General features: G+C 43.4%; 1 protein-coding gene across 1 annotated transcript in view; it reads left to right on the top strand.

Annotated features, from left to right (window-relative positions):
- LOC149448888 (lethal(2) giant larvae protein homolog 1-like) overlaps window positions 1–13,320 on the top strand; it is a gene marked incomplete at its 3' end in the record, with an annotated part of 103,424 nt that extends 90,104 nt beyond the window's left edge. The window contains exons 4-5 of the mRNA XM_089694082.1: window positions 714–844; window positions 13,162–13,320. Of these exons, the coding sequence (XP_089550208.1) occupies window positions 714–844; window positions 13,162–13,320 (290 nt within the window). The remainder of the gene's footprint in view (window positions 1–713; window positions 845–13,161) is intronic.
- Window positions 13,321–13,632: the final 312 nt, after the last annotated feature.

Raw genomic sequence — 13,632 nt, 5'->3', positions numbered from 1 at the left:
AGTATGACTTTTTTTAGTTTTTGGGTTTAGATGCACTTAAAGCCAGAAATGAACTATGTGGTTAATTGGCTTCTACACAAATGATTTCTTCTATGTGTTTGTGACAAGCCGTTTTATATTTCTTTATTTCAGATACTTCTATAGCGCCGTCAATTTACGCAGAGCTTTACACATATATAGTGTACATTCACATCAGTCCCTAACCCTCAAGGGGTGTACAATCTAAGGTCCCCAACCCTCAAGGGGCATACAATCTAAGGTCCCTAACTTACATTCATACATACACATACTAGGGACAATTTACATATATATTGTACAGTCACATCAGTCCCCAACCCTCAAGGGGCATAAAGTCTCTAGGGTCCCTAACTCAATCATACATATACATATTAGGGACAATTTAGACAGGATCCAATTAACCTACCAGCATGTCTTTGGAATGGGAGGAAACCGGGTACCCTGGAGGAAACCCACACAAGCACAGGGAGAACATGCAAACTCCAGGCAGGTGGTGCCGTGGCTGGGTTTCGAACCAACGACCCTAGTACTGCCATGCGGAAGTGCGAACCATTTAGCGACTGTGCTGCCCGTATATAAGCTAACTTCACACTGGTGGGGTCCTCAAGAATGCAACAAAAACATTGTAGAGTTTTTTTTTTTTTTTTTTTTTAAATGACTTTTTGTTGTACAGTAACCTCTTGTTTGCCTTCCAGGGTCGTCTCCTGTCCCTGCTGGATGATAATACTGTCCATCTGTGGGAGCTGCAGCAGAAAGATGGCTGCTCCCAACTTGAAGAAACCAGGAGCTTCATCCTACCAGGCCGACCAGGGTTCGACTGTGCTAAGTACTCAAACTCCCCTTCTTTCTCTCTCACGCTTGTGGCTGAGCAGATTAAAATGGAAGACAAGCCGCAGGGGTGCCTATAGACCACAGAGCAGGGATCAATGCTTTGTTGTCTGGGTGCAGATATAGTGTGCGTGGAAAGGCCACTGCCAAACAGACCTGATATGAGCGTCTGAAAGGTTACCCCTTTCCCTCTGTACTCAACACCAAGAGTAAAAGAGGGAATCTGGTTGATATGGGCAACAAAAATGGCCTTCTCGGTAATTTTGGATTTATAAGGCCTGATATGCTTTGTGTTCACTCGATTTAGCACCATCCTGTACCTGCGTAGTTTTTCCAAAGTCCAATAGACAGCTTGAATTTTGGTCGATTCCAGCTGAATGGGTTGAAACTCATGGGTGGCCTTGCTTTACAAAAGTTTTAAAAATAGTGAGCTGTGTGTAAAACTATCATTTAAATAGTGACTGCATCCGATCAGACGCGGTCACTGTTGGGCAGGCATGACGGCCTAAATACAATGAATTGCTTAACCTACACTGTTAGTGCAGCTGGAGGAATTTGAGTGTTTTTCTATGAAATTTAACGCTGATCTCCAGCTGTACGGTCACGTTAACGGTGTTCCGGCTGCGGGAAACAACACAGTTTAGGCCATCTATGCCCGGCCTTAAAATGTATTTAATATCTAATTTTGAGAAACCCCCCCCCCCCCACTGTATATTTGTGTTTCTATTCACATAACCGTTAGTTACACATTACTAAAGATCTCATTTGGCTGTGAAATGAGAATTGCCTGTAGCAGCTAACAAAATTTAAAGCCTGCATTGGAAAAAAGGCAGTTGGAGCGTGCAATCTGGTTGCTGCCAGTAATACAGAGTTAGTTTTTTTTTTTTTTTTCTCTCTTCAGCAAAAAGAAGATAGGTGGTGACTAAACAGAAATAATAGAAGAAAACTTTCTGCGCTGCTATAGGTATAGATAGGACTATTGAAAACATCTGTGAACACCTAGAGCAGTGGTTCTCAACCTTTCTAATGCCGTGACCCGTTAATACAGTTCCTCATGTTGTGGTGACCCCCAACCATTAAATTCTATTCTCGTATGATGCCCGATGGTACGATTTTCGTATAATCAGTACAGTTGTTGTCCGAAAATGCAATGCAAATACACTACAACACATGACATCACTCCCGATTTTTTTTTTTTTTTTTTTTTTTTTTTTTTTTTTTCTTTTTAATTCTGTCGTACGAGAATTTTCGTAACTTTAGTACACTTTATTTTCGATGTGCGACCAGCATGCAAAAAAACCGGACGATCCATTGTCCGATTTTCGCATCGTGTGTATGGGGCAATAGTCACAGTAGTAATAAAAACAATAAATGCAGAAAAGTGCAAAGGATAACCACAGAATATGTGGTATTGAGTAAACGTTTTCAAATTTTCACATACTTCACATTAAAGCCAGCTTCCTTAGCAAGTCACTTAAAGGAAAACTGTCACCAAGTCTAAAAATCTGCTATTTCTACGCAGGGGCAGCACTAAACAAAACCACCATTAAAAAAAAAAACAAAACAAAAACGCCAGCAAACCTGTGAAAAGCGCTTGCAATCGCTGGGGATTTTCTTCTGACACCACACCCACCTGTCTGACAAACAGCAATGAAAGCAGTCAATCACAACAGTCTAATCCCCCCCCTCCCCCCCCCCCCCCCCCAAAAAAAAAATCATTGGTGGCTCAGTCCCCCCCAAAAAAATAAATAAATCATTGGTGGCTCAGTGTATCACTCCCCATACAAAATATATTGATCAGTGGTGGCTCAGTGGGGGATCCCTCCAAAACCCATTTTATAACATTGGTGGCAGTGGCGTTGCAGCACCGTGGGCGCCCCTTTACCTAACTGTGGGTAGCGGTGGTGCTGGTACAGTGTCTACCCTCCGAGTGCAGCAAAATCATCAGACCCGACTTACCAGCCCGGGCATCCAGCTCCTTCAAACACAGGAAGATATGACATCACTTCCTGTGCACCAGCATAAGCGTCCGCCCGTCCTCTAAGGTCCGATCTACACACACAGCAAACACATGACACACAGACAGAGCGGCACCATGCCAGCTGCTGTCATTAGTCTGACCCCCGAGTCTGGCGACCCCCGGGAAAGGGCTGATCGACCCCCAAAGGGGTCGATCGACCCCCAAAGGGGTCGCGACCCACAGGTTGAGAACCGCTGACCTAGACCTAGACACCACTAGCACAAGGAAACAAAACTAATAAAATGGTGCTGCGCTAATATCAATAGTACTAAGGACACCATAATTCGAAGAGTGGGGAGACAGAAAAAATAACCCCAAAACAGAGGTGATCAGTATAAAGGCCTGAATCCAGACCTAATTAGGTGCAGTATGAACTGTGACAAAGACCACGTGAGTAATAATCAGCAAGTGAACATAAATAATACATAAAAATGTAAAGGCCTGAACCCAGACCAAACTAAGTGCAATATAGATTGTGATGAAATACAATGTAAGCAATAGTCACCAAGTGAACATAAATAATGTGTTCGACATAGTAGGACTAACACGTCCTAAATAAAAGTGCACAAAAAACACAGTGCAAAGAAAACTGTGCCAAAACCAAATGGCAAAAAATATGTGCAACACTAATCATACACGGTGCATCGCCTTTGTTTTGGGGTAATTTTTTCTGTCTCCCCACTCTTCGAATTATTGTGTCCTTGGTACTATTGATATTGGCACAACACCATTTTTATTTGTTTAGTTTTTTTTTTTCATCGCCTGGGACTTCTTCCTTCTTTCTTTTTCCTTCTTTCTTCTTCCTTCTTTCCTCTTCTTCCTTCTTTCCTCTTCTTTCTTCCTTCTTTCCTCTTCTTTCTTCCTTCTTTCCTCTTCTTTCTTCCTTCTTTCCTCTTCTTTCTTCCTTCTTTCCTCTTCTTTCTTCCTTCTTTCCTCTTCTTTCTTCCTTCTTTCCTCCTCTTCTTTCCTCCTTCTTTCCTCCTCTTCTTTCCTCCTTCTTTCCTCCTCTTCTTTCCTCCTTCTTTCCTCTTCTTCTTTCCTCCTTCTTTCCTCCTCTTCTTTCCTCCTTCTTTCCTCTTCTTCTTTCCTCCTTCTTTCCTCTTCTTCTTTCCTCCTTCTTTCCTCTTCCTTCTTTCCTCCTTCTTTCCTCTTCCTTCTTTCCTCCTTCTTTCCTCTTCCTTCTTTCCTCCTTCTTTCCTCTTCCTTCTTTCCTCCTTCTTTCCTCTTCCTTCTTTCCTCCTTCTTTCCTCTTCCTTCTTTCTTCCTTCTTTCCTCTTCCTTCTTTCTTCCTTCTTTCCTCTTCCTTCTTTCTTCCTTCTTTCCTCTTCCTTCTTTCTTCCTTCTTTCCTCTTCCTTCTTTCTTCCTTCTTTCCTCTTCCTTCTTTCTTCCTTCTTTCCTCTTCCTTCTTTCTTCCTCTTTCCTCTTCTTCCCTCCTTCTTTCCTCTTCTTCCTTCCTTCTTCCTCCTTCCTCTTCTTCCTTCTTTCCTCCTTCTTTCCTCCTTCTTTCCTCCTTCTTTCCTCCTTCTTTCCTCCTTCTTTCCTCCTTCTTTCCTCCTTCTTTCCTCCTTCTTTCCTCCTTCTTTCCTCCTTCTTTCCTCCTTCTTTCCTCTTCTTCCTTCCTTCTTCCTCCTTCCTCTTCTTCCTTCCTTCTTCCTCTTTCCTCCTCTTTCCTCTTTCCTCTTTCCTCTTTCCTCTTTCCTCTTCCTCTTTCCTCTTCCTCTTTCCTCTTTCCTCTTTCCTCTTCCTCTTTCCTCTTCCTCTTTCCTCTTCCTCTTTCCTCTTCCTCTTTCCTCTTCCTCTTTCCTCTTCCTCTTTCCTCTTCCTCTTTCCTCTTCCTCTTTCTTCTGATTTTATTTTTCGAAAAATAGACTGTAAAGTGGCAGCTTCAAACAGTATGTAAAACAGAAACAAGGCACTACTGAAATGTACATTGCAGAAAGTACAATCATGTAGAGTGAAGAGAGAAAAGAATTTAAGTACATGAGCAATATAAATAGAAAGGTAGGCAGAATTATACAACTACCGACAGGGGACTCCTTTTTTTGAATCCATCTGAGGACAGAGATGCTTGTAAGCCGTCTAGAAAGCACTTGGCGTCTCATGGAAGCAGGAGGTGGGATGGGTTGACTTTGAAACCAAGGTCCGATGGTGCTTTCAGAAGGGGAAGACCATTTGATGTAATGGATCTAGTAAATTCCAGTGTCATAGAGCACAGTGGCTCTTACATAGAGCAGTATGTGGACAGCTCAGGCACACTGTAACCCATCAGAATTTATCGCTGATCTGCCTTCTGTAAACTGATGGTTGCTGTGAGTGCCTGCCCTTTCCATATCGTCTTGATTGTGCTGATGGCCCGGCTCAGGGCAGGCAGTATACAAGCGTGAAGAGGAAGAGGGTCACTGGTGGAAGGTGGGACCTTTGCAAACGAATGCCACGGGTGATTGGGAACCACACACGATATGTTTCTTTTTTAGTTGCATTAATGCTAATTTTCTAATGGTGTTTGGTAATATGTCACTTCTCCTGTTAACAGACACAGATTTTCCATCTGTCGAGCATGTACGCATACTTGTCACATTTCATGGCTTTAAAGAATTTATAATCCCAACATTTCATATTCCTGACATGTGCCTGCTGTACCATGTACATGCAGGGGCGGACTGACCATTTGGAAACTCGGGCACTGCCCGAGGGCCCAGGGTCAGTAGGGGGCCCCATGAGATGCCCATGGTACCTTTTTTTCTTAGGCTTTTTTGCGTTTGGGCAAGAACACAGGGGCCCCATAATCCCCTATTGCCCGGGGGCCCCATGAATTGTCAGTCCGCCCCTGTGTACATGTATGAAAAAGTCTCCTGTTCTTTGTATTGCTTACTTTGTGTGAAATCCTGCCAGTCCCTGCCAGGCAGGAGAGCACAGTGTTGCCAGTTCTCTAGTTGTGCTGGGAACTGTGTGCTCTCCTTCAATTAGCAGACCTGTCCTGACGACCCCCCACCCCCCCCCCCCCCTCCCAAGAGCACAGCCTTTCACTGGGAAGAAAAGTGCGTTGTGTTTTGTTTTTTTTTTTTTTGTTTTGTTTTTACATCTACATAGACATGTTTTGCCTTTCATTTTTATTTATCCCTCGGTTCACACTAGTGCGATTTTACGGGCTGCGGAATGGCAGCCTATTCATTTGAATGGGCTGCCGTGCCTCGCAAAACACAGGAAAAAGCGGTTCCTGCACTGGGAACTACACTACAGTGTGTGCAATTTCCAGTGTGGCTGGTGTGCCATTAAGACTATTGGCACTCGCCCGCGGGTCCTGCGTCTTTGTGTGCGGGTGGTTGCAGCTGCCGGAGGAAGTGCAGGTCCCACAGTGGCTTCCACCATCCATAGTGTGAACTGAGCCTTAAACTGAATGGGTTCTTCTGCAAGATGAGGATTTACATACTTTAAAACCCAAGTGTAGCTAAATTAAAAAAAACAAAACAAAACACAAGGGACATAACCTGCAGTGACTAGGAGGTGTCCCTTGTGCTTATCCCTCTTCTGTTAGAAATTCACAGTCATTTCTGAATGTCAGATCATATTAATATGTTTGAGCAGAAAAGCCTGTGCCCTGCCACTGAGGACATCAAAGACTCTCCAGCTCAGGGGTGTCAAACTCAATTTCATGGCAGGCCGCATCAGCATTATAGTTGTCCTCAAAGGCCTGGTTGTATCTCTAAGACTAGACATCCAGAGCATCCCACCCTCCCTTACATCACAGTGCACCCACCTTACCTGCTACTGCCGGAAAGAAGCTGGGGGTAGAGCTGGGAAGCAGAAAGTGTGGGGTCTGGAGGAGGGCTGGAGTCTGCTGAATGCTGAAACCAGGGAAGGTGGAGACCAGGGGGATCTGTCGGAGGAGTTCTGTCCTCCTCTCTGCTGCCGACTGAGACAAGGTGGAGACAAGTGGGTGCCACAGCTGCAGGAGAGGTCTGAGGGCCACATGAAATGGCCAGATTTGGCCCTCAGGCCTTGTGTTTGACATCTGTGCTCTAGCTCAAAATGAACCTGCTGAATATTTTACACGCTAACTTCTGGTGTCATGCATTGCCTTAGACCAGTGGTTCTCAAGCTTCCTAATGCCGTGACCCTTTAATACAGTTCCTCATGTTGTGGTGACCCCCAACCATAACATTATTTACCCAGTAATTATAATTCATGAAGTGTTGTATTACCTCCAATACTGCTGCTTTCAGCACAGCAGCTGCTCTCAGCACAGTAGCTGCTCTTTACACATCAGAAATATGTGTTTTCCGATGGTCTTAGGGGACCCCTGTGAAGGGGTCGCGAACCACAAGTTGAGAACCGCTGCCTTAGACAGTAGGCCTGTGTATTCCCATACACCTTGTGAGGTTGGGCAATATAAATGCCCGAATCAGGATAAACGTATTGCTTCACAATTGCTTTGTGTACTGCCATTGCTCACTGTCATAAATTCCTGAAACATTACCCATGTTTACTAATGGATTTGAAGAAAATGTGTGCTTGACATGTTTGTTTGGTTAGCGAATTCAAGTACCCTTTTATTACTTTTTTTTTTTTTCTAACAGTGTAAATGTAATTTAGGTTGACAATGATCTAAGTTGGCAGAAACTTGGCTTTATGGCTGTCTATAATACCGGTTTGTTTATGGTTGCCTTGTCTATGCTATCAGAAATAATGCACAAAATGTACCTTCTCTGGCACATGATGTTTATTTGTCTGGTTTTTGTTTTTTTTTTAAATATAAAAAAAAATACCAGACCATATCGAGCAATGGGGTTAATTTACTAATATTAGAGTGCAAAATGTGGTGCAGTTGTGCATGGTAGTCAATCCACTTCTAACTTTAGCTTGTTCAATTAAAGCAAAAAAAAAAAAACTGGAAGCTGATTGGTTTCTATGAAGAGCTGCACCAGATATTTGCACTCCAGTTTTAGTAAATCAACCTCAATGTCTAGAGACCCTTTACAGCAATGTTCTGGAACCCTCAGTAATCAATTATATTTCAGAGGCTTACTCAACATTGGTGAAAATTATTCTCTACTTACTATGAAAGTACTGTACTCTTTGCACCAATTTTGTTTATTTTTTTTAATGTACCATGCGCTGTTTTTATTTATTTTATTTTTTATAAAGCCTGAGTTTAGGTAAAAAATTAAAAATATAATGAGTACAAGGGACATAAACTACAGTTAGTATGATGTCTCTTGTGCTGATTCTTTTTCATTCAGGATAAATCTTCCTCCTTCCTGCCTGGATCCAGCAGGAAAGGGTGGGCATTGTAGAGTTGTATTGATGAGATCTCCTGACAGCCCTTTAGCTGTCCTACTGAGGTTCTGTCTGAGTGGCTTCTGCTTTGCACCCCAACCATAAGGTGGCTTGCTTGGCACCGCTGCTATTCATGGAACGTCTTGTGTGTGTGTGGTGTTTTTTTTTAATTTTTTTTTTTAAAGCTGATCACCTTTTTGACATACTTTACGTAGGTCGTTTGGGTCAGCTTGGACCAAATGAACTATGTCTCTCACTAACCTGTGAGGCCGCTGGATGTGCAGTATAAACTGTAGCTGAGGCTACATGCAGCATAACGCACTGTGTTTTAGGAGAAGGCCAAGACTTCCAGTCTCATACCCAGAACACAGTAGAGTCTATCACAGTAGCGCTCAGTCATTGAGTGAGCAGTGTATTCTATCAATAAATGCAAAGCTTCCTCTGATTGGCTTAGTCAGAGAGGCGGGCTGATGTCACAACCTTTGACTTAGCCAATCAGAGGAAGCTTTGTATTCATTTATAGAATACTTTGCTCACTCTGAATAGCTGAGCGCCGCTGTGATACTCTACTGTGTTCCGGGTATGACACAAAGTCTTGGCTCGCTCCTGGAACACAGTCCAGTATGCTATATGTAACTGAAGCTACATACAGTTTATATGTAAGCAGCCTCACAGGGTAGTGAGGGACATAGTTCGTTTGGGTCAGCTTGGCCCATACAAAGTTCCGTTTGGGTCAGCTTGGCCCATACAAAGTTCCGCGTTTGGGTCAACTTGGCCCATACAAAGTTCCGCGTTTGGGTCACCTTGGCCCATACAAAGTTCCGCGTTTGGGTCACCTTGGCCCATACAAAGTTCCGCGTTTGGGTCACCTTGGCCCATACAAAGTTCCGCGTTTGGGTCACCTTGGCCCATACAAAGTTCCGCGTTTGGGTCACCTTGGCCCATACAAAGTTCCGCGTTTGGGTCACCTTGGCCCATACAAAGTTCCGCGTTTGGGTCACCTTGGCCCATACAAAGTTCCGCGTTTGGGTCACCTTGGCCCATACAAAGTTCCGCGTTTGGGTCACCTTGGCCCATACAAAGTTCCGCGTTTGGGTCACCTTGGCCCATACAAAGTTCCGCGTTTGGGTCACCTTGGCCCATACAAAGTTCCGCGTTTTGGGTCAGCTTGGCCCAAACAAACTATGTAAAGTATTTTTAAAAGGTAGAGATCCACTTTAAAGAACACAAGGTGTTTTCTGATTGGATGAAGTGGTGCAGTGATGTCATGATCTCCACCTCTCAATCAGAGAAGGTCTTGTGTTCACTGAAAAAGTTACAAGCCCTTCTATGAATGGCGGCAGTGTAGAGTGAGTGAACCCCTGTGGTCAGTATGCAGAGCGATACATGACCACATGCAACCACGGCATTGTTTCTGGTAGCTGAGCTTTTTGATAACTTTTATTTAGAATGGACCCTAGAATGTTGAGGATGTTTGTGTGCCCCATTCCAGTATGCAGTTCTGCAGTGCAATCTAAAAAAAGCTGTTATCTAACCAAGGATATTCTGCATATCTGAAGCTGGTGTAAATGACTTGATTTACTAAACTAAAAACTGTGTAGCTCCGCATAGACTACTTATCCCCCCACCATATCTCACCTCTTTCTGTCTCTTCTGTCAACTTCCATACCGTTGCTCAGCAACATACATCAGTATCAGTGACGACAGGGCTGAATCCTGCCAGTCTCATGCATGTTTTATTGGTTCCTCTACAATGCTGTCGTGTCCAGCTGTTCAGAAGAAGGAGCCGCGTAGCCGGTCGTCATTCTATAATTCATTACTGTAGCCCAAACAAGACCTCTTCCCATAATCCTCTGCGATGCTTGAGCCTTTGATGCCGGTGCTGTGTCCTGTCCTCCGGATGATGTGACACTCATGTAACAACTAAACAAAAAATAAACTCATTTCCTAGCCGTCTGACATTCAGTTAAACAGGTTCACCACTCTTTAAAATGCATTTCCTATGACTTGTCCATCTCAAGTTTCTTTTATTAGCGTACAGCCATAATTGTTTGCTGCTGAAAGTTCTCCCCATAAATTTGTTTTTGGTTGCTTCAAAGCCGCAGAAGTCTGTTAAACTGTTAAATGCAGATACAACTGAAATTCCAAAATGGAAACGGATTCTTTAGGAAAGAATTTTAAACTCTTCCATTTATGCAGGCCATACACGGGTCGAATTCCAAACTAATTTTCTTTAGAAAATCGGAAATTTCGTGCATTTTGTAATCCGATGGCGCCACCATTGATTTTGAAATTCGACCAACCAAGCCTTTAATTTCACCTCATGTTGCTACGGAAAAGAAATTTCATGGCCAAGAATTTTCTTTTCTTTCCAGGTCACAGCTCATTTTCATATCTTTTTTTATTACATTTCTCGCAGGACTCTGCCACCATTGATTTATATTTATTATTATTATTATTATTATAATACAGGATTTATATATAGTGCCAACAGTTTGCTCAGCTAAAGGCAACAATACAGTACAATACAAGAGGGTTAGGAGGGCCCTGCTTCTGGGAGCTTACAGTCGAAGATTAGAAATTTGTGTTTTTCAAAAAAATGTCTGATCACTCAAATTCGATGGCCGTTTGAAAAATCAGCCGTTCCTGTGTCCCAGTAATGGTGCAAAATTTGAAAGGAAATTCTTTCAGAATAGGATCCATGTATGGGCGGCTCTACTCACCGAACGAGTCCTTGTGGGATTTCACAGCTCAGAACTTAAAGTGGAACTAAACTCATTGATTGAAATGCTTCCCAAAATGCTACATTGAAAGCAGGGTGTGATTAATAACGCTTATATATTAAAGCGGAGCTCCACCCAAAAAGGGAAGTTCCGCTTTAAGGACTGCTCCCCAGTAGGGATTGGCACCTTTGGGGGGGAGGGGGGGGGGGCGAGGGGAAGCGGGTACCCAAATTTCATAGGTACCCGCTCCCACTTCCGGTCCCATCGCCTAGGCGATCGGAAGCGGAAGGTGTCCTCTCTCCCTCCCTCCCTGTAGTCTTTTGGGACACGTGACAGGTCCCAGAAGACTACAGGACCATTCATGAAGTGCAGCGCTACTCGCACATGTGCAGTGGGTATCGGGCTGTGAAGCCGCAAGCAGTCACAGCCGGGTGCCCACACTGAAGATGCCAGCCTCCTGGAATACAGGACGGCTGGTGAAACTGGCTGCGGGGGGGACACCGCGGGATCGTGGGAGAGGTGAGTGGCTGTTTTTTACAAATCAGCAGCTACAGTTTTTGTAGCTGCTGACTTTTATTTTTTGACAGGGTGAGTGGAACTCCGCTTTACCTCTCATTGTTGCTTGTGCTCTCAACCGATCTGTCAAGCTGTCAAATGACTTGTGTCATAACTATTTACATGTGCAGCACCCTGGAAACTACAAATCAAACCGAGGCAAAATGACGGCTTCCTTGGCTAAAAATACATTGGAGGGTTTAGTTCCACTTGTAGGCTAGGTTCAGATTTTTGTGTCCATGCTTTCCCAACTCTCAGAGAAATGTTTAGCAAACACACGGTGGTGCTGTTCTTGTAATGTACTACCAAATAATGGTCCAGTTGCACTGCAGTGCCAGTCTGTCAGCAAGTGTGCTGGGGTGGCATTCAGAGAGAACAGTACTGCATTGCACCAGCGCAATTTATGTGCGTTGCTAAATGCATTACCGCAACAATATAGTGTGAACAACCTTTATGCAAATGCTAATTATGTAGTGCTGTGATAAAGTATTTGCCCCCTTCATTTTTAACACAGCTTGAACCGTCTTTTGGTGGTATTTAATCACCAGTGGGCTTTTTATTTTTTACTAAACAAACAGCAAAAGACTGAAAATTTTGAAAGAAAAACCTTTCTTTGTTTCTGTTCTAAAATATTGCAAATAAGTCATTTTTTCTTCTTCACCGATGTGCACTGATGAAGCTGCACTGATAGTTAAGGCACTGGTGATCAGTGCCCTGATTATCAGTGCAACAGGACAGCCGGTTATCAGCCTTCCTTTCCTCAGACAGTGACTGCGATGAGGAAAGGAAATACCGATAACCGGCATTTGCTTACTTGTGATTGGACACAGCTGATCACATGGTAAAGAGCCAGCGTCATTGGCTCTTTACCCTGATCAGTGATGTGCTGCGACCGATCTCCACACTGCGCGCCAAGAACAGGAGACATCTTCCCAGAACAAGAGTGGTCCCGCCCAGCCATCACCGTATAATAGGTCAGCCGGGAACCCGATTTTCAATAATTTTAATTTTATTAAGGGGAAAAAAGTGGTCCAAACCTGCCTGGCTCTTTATTAAAGAGTAATTGCCCTCCTCCCCTTGCTAAATCGTGAATGGATTTTGATTTAACCACAGTTTTTGGAAAGCGGAGTTAAATTTCACTTGCCACATCAGGCCTGATTACTGCCAGACCTGTTGAATCAAGATATCACTTAAATAGAGGCTGTCGTGAAGCACGATAAAAGATCTCAAAAAGCAACGCATCATGCCGCGATGTAAGGAAATTCAAGAACAGATGAGAAACCCAGCAACTGACATGTATCAGGTTACATAACAATATTGGTCTGATATTAAAATTTGTTTGTTCTAAATCATTTCAAGTGTGGAAAGTTACAAAAAAAAAGGGGGGGGGGGCAAATACTTTTTCACAGCACTGTTGAAGTAGCAACTTCTTATAATTAGTCTGTCTATAGATTGGAATTGAGAGGAACAATCATGCACAATTATTTTGCTGCTGTATTTTTTATTTTTTTTTTAACATATGATAAACTGATCAGTTTTACAGACGCCCAAGCTTGTTCACCTTCAAATTGGTAGTTTTTCTTTAAAATGAAGTACTCCTTTTTAAAAGGTACCCGAAAAAGGAAAATGCATTTGCGTGGTGAGCCTGTTTAACTGAACAGGACACCCCATCTAGTATGGGGATAGGACTTTTTTTTGCCTATATTGACCATATTTTAACAATCCTCTTCTGTCTGCAGCTCTCCTCCGAGTGTCACCCGTGTAACGGTTATTTTGGTGACCAGTTCCTGCGATGTGGTTGGCCTAGGAACAGAAGGAGGAGGGGTTTACTTTGTGCTGATCCCAAGTTTGAAGCTGCTGGAGGACCATACTTTGCTGCAAGATGAAATTGTACAGAGGTAAGGAGGCCTGATGATGGGAGGAGTGGGGGGGGGGGGGTGTTGATGAGTTTGGCAGCAGGCAGGGAAAGATCTTTTGATTCAGTAGAATGAAAGAAGGGGTCACTGTCACCACTTCATATTGAACAGAAAACTAAATCTGAGTGTGCTGAATGAATTGTCCTCGAGGAATTGATTGTCTCTGCTTTGGGTTAACCCTCTGGTGCCATTATTGCACTGTGCAAAATACAATCTGGTTTAAAAAATGGAAAGGCATAATTTCTAATTGTGCAATCACCTCAGTAAAATCTTATTATATTACTATTTCCAATT

The sequence above is a fragment of the Staurois parvus genome, unplaced genomic scaffold (assembly GCF_062004578.1).
Source record: "Staurois parvus isolate SC_StPar_1 unplaced genomic scaffold, SC_StPar_1.0 ptg000649l, whole genome shotgun sequence".
In the NCBI taxonomy this organism is placed as follows: Eukaryota; Metazoa; Chordata; class Amphibia; order Anura; family Ranidae; genus Staurois; species Staurois parvus.
The sequence above is the reverse complement of the archived record's forward strand: the minus strand, read 5'-3'. Positions and strand labels throughout refer to the sequence as shown.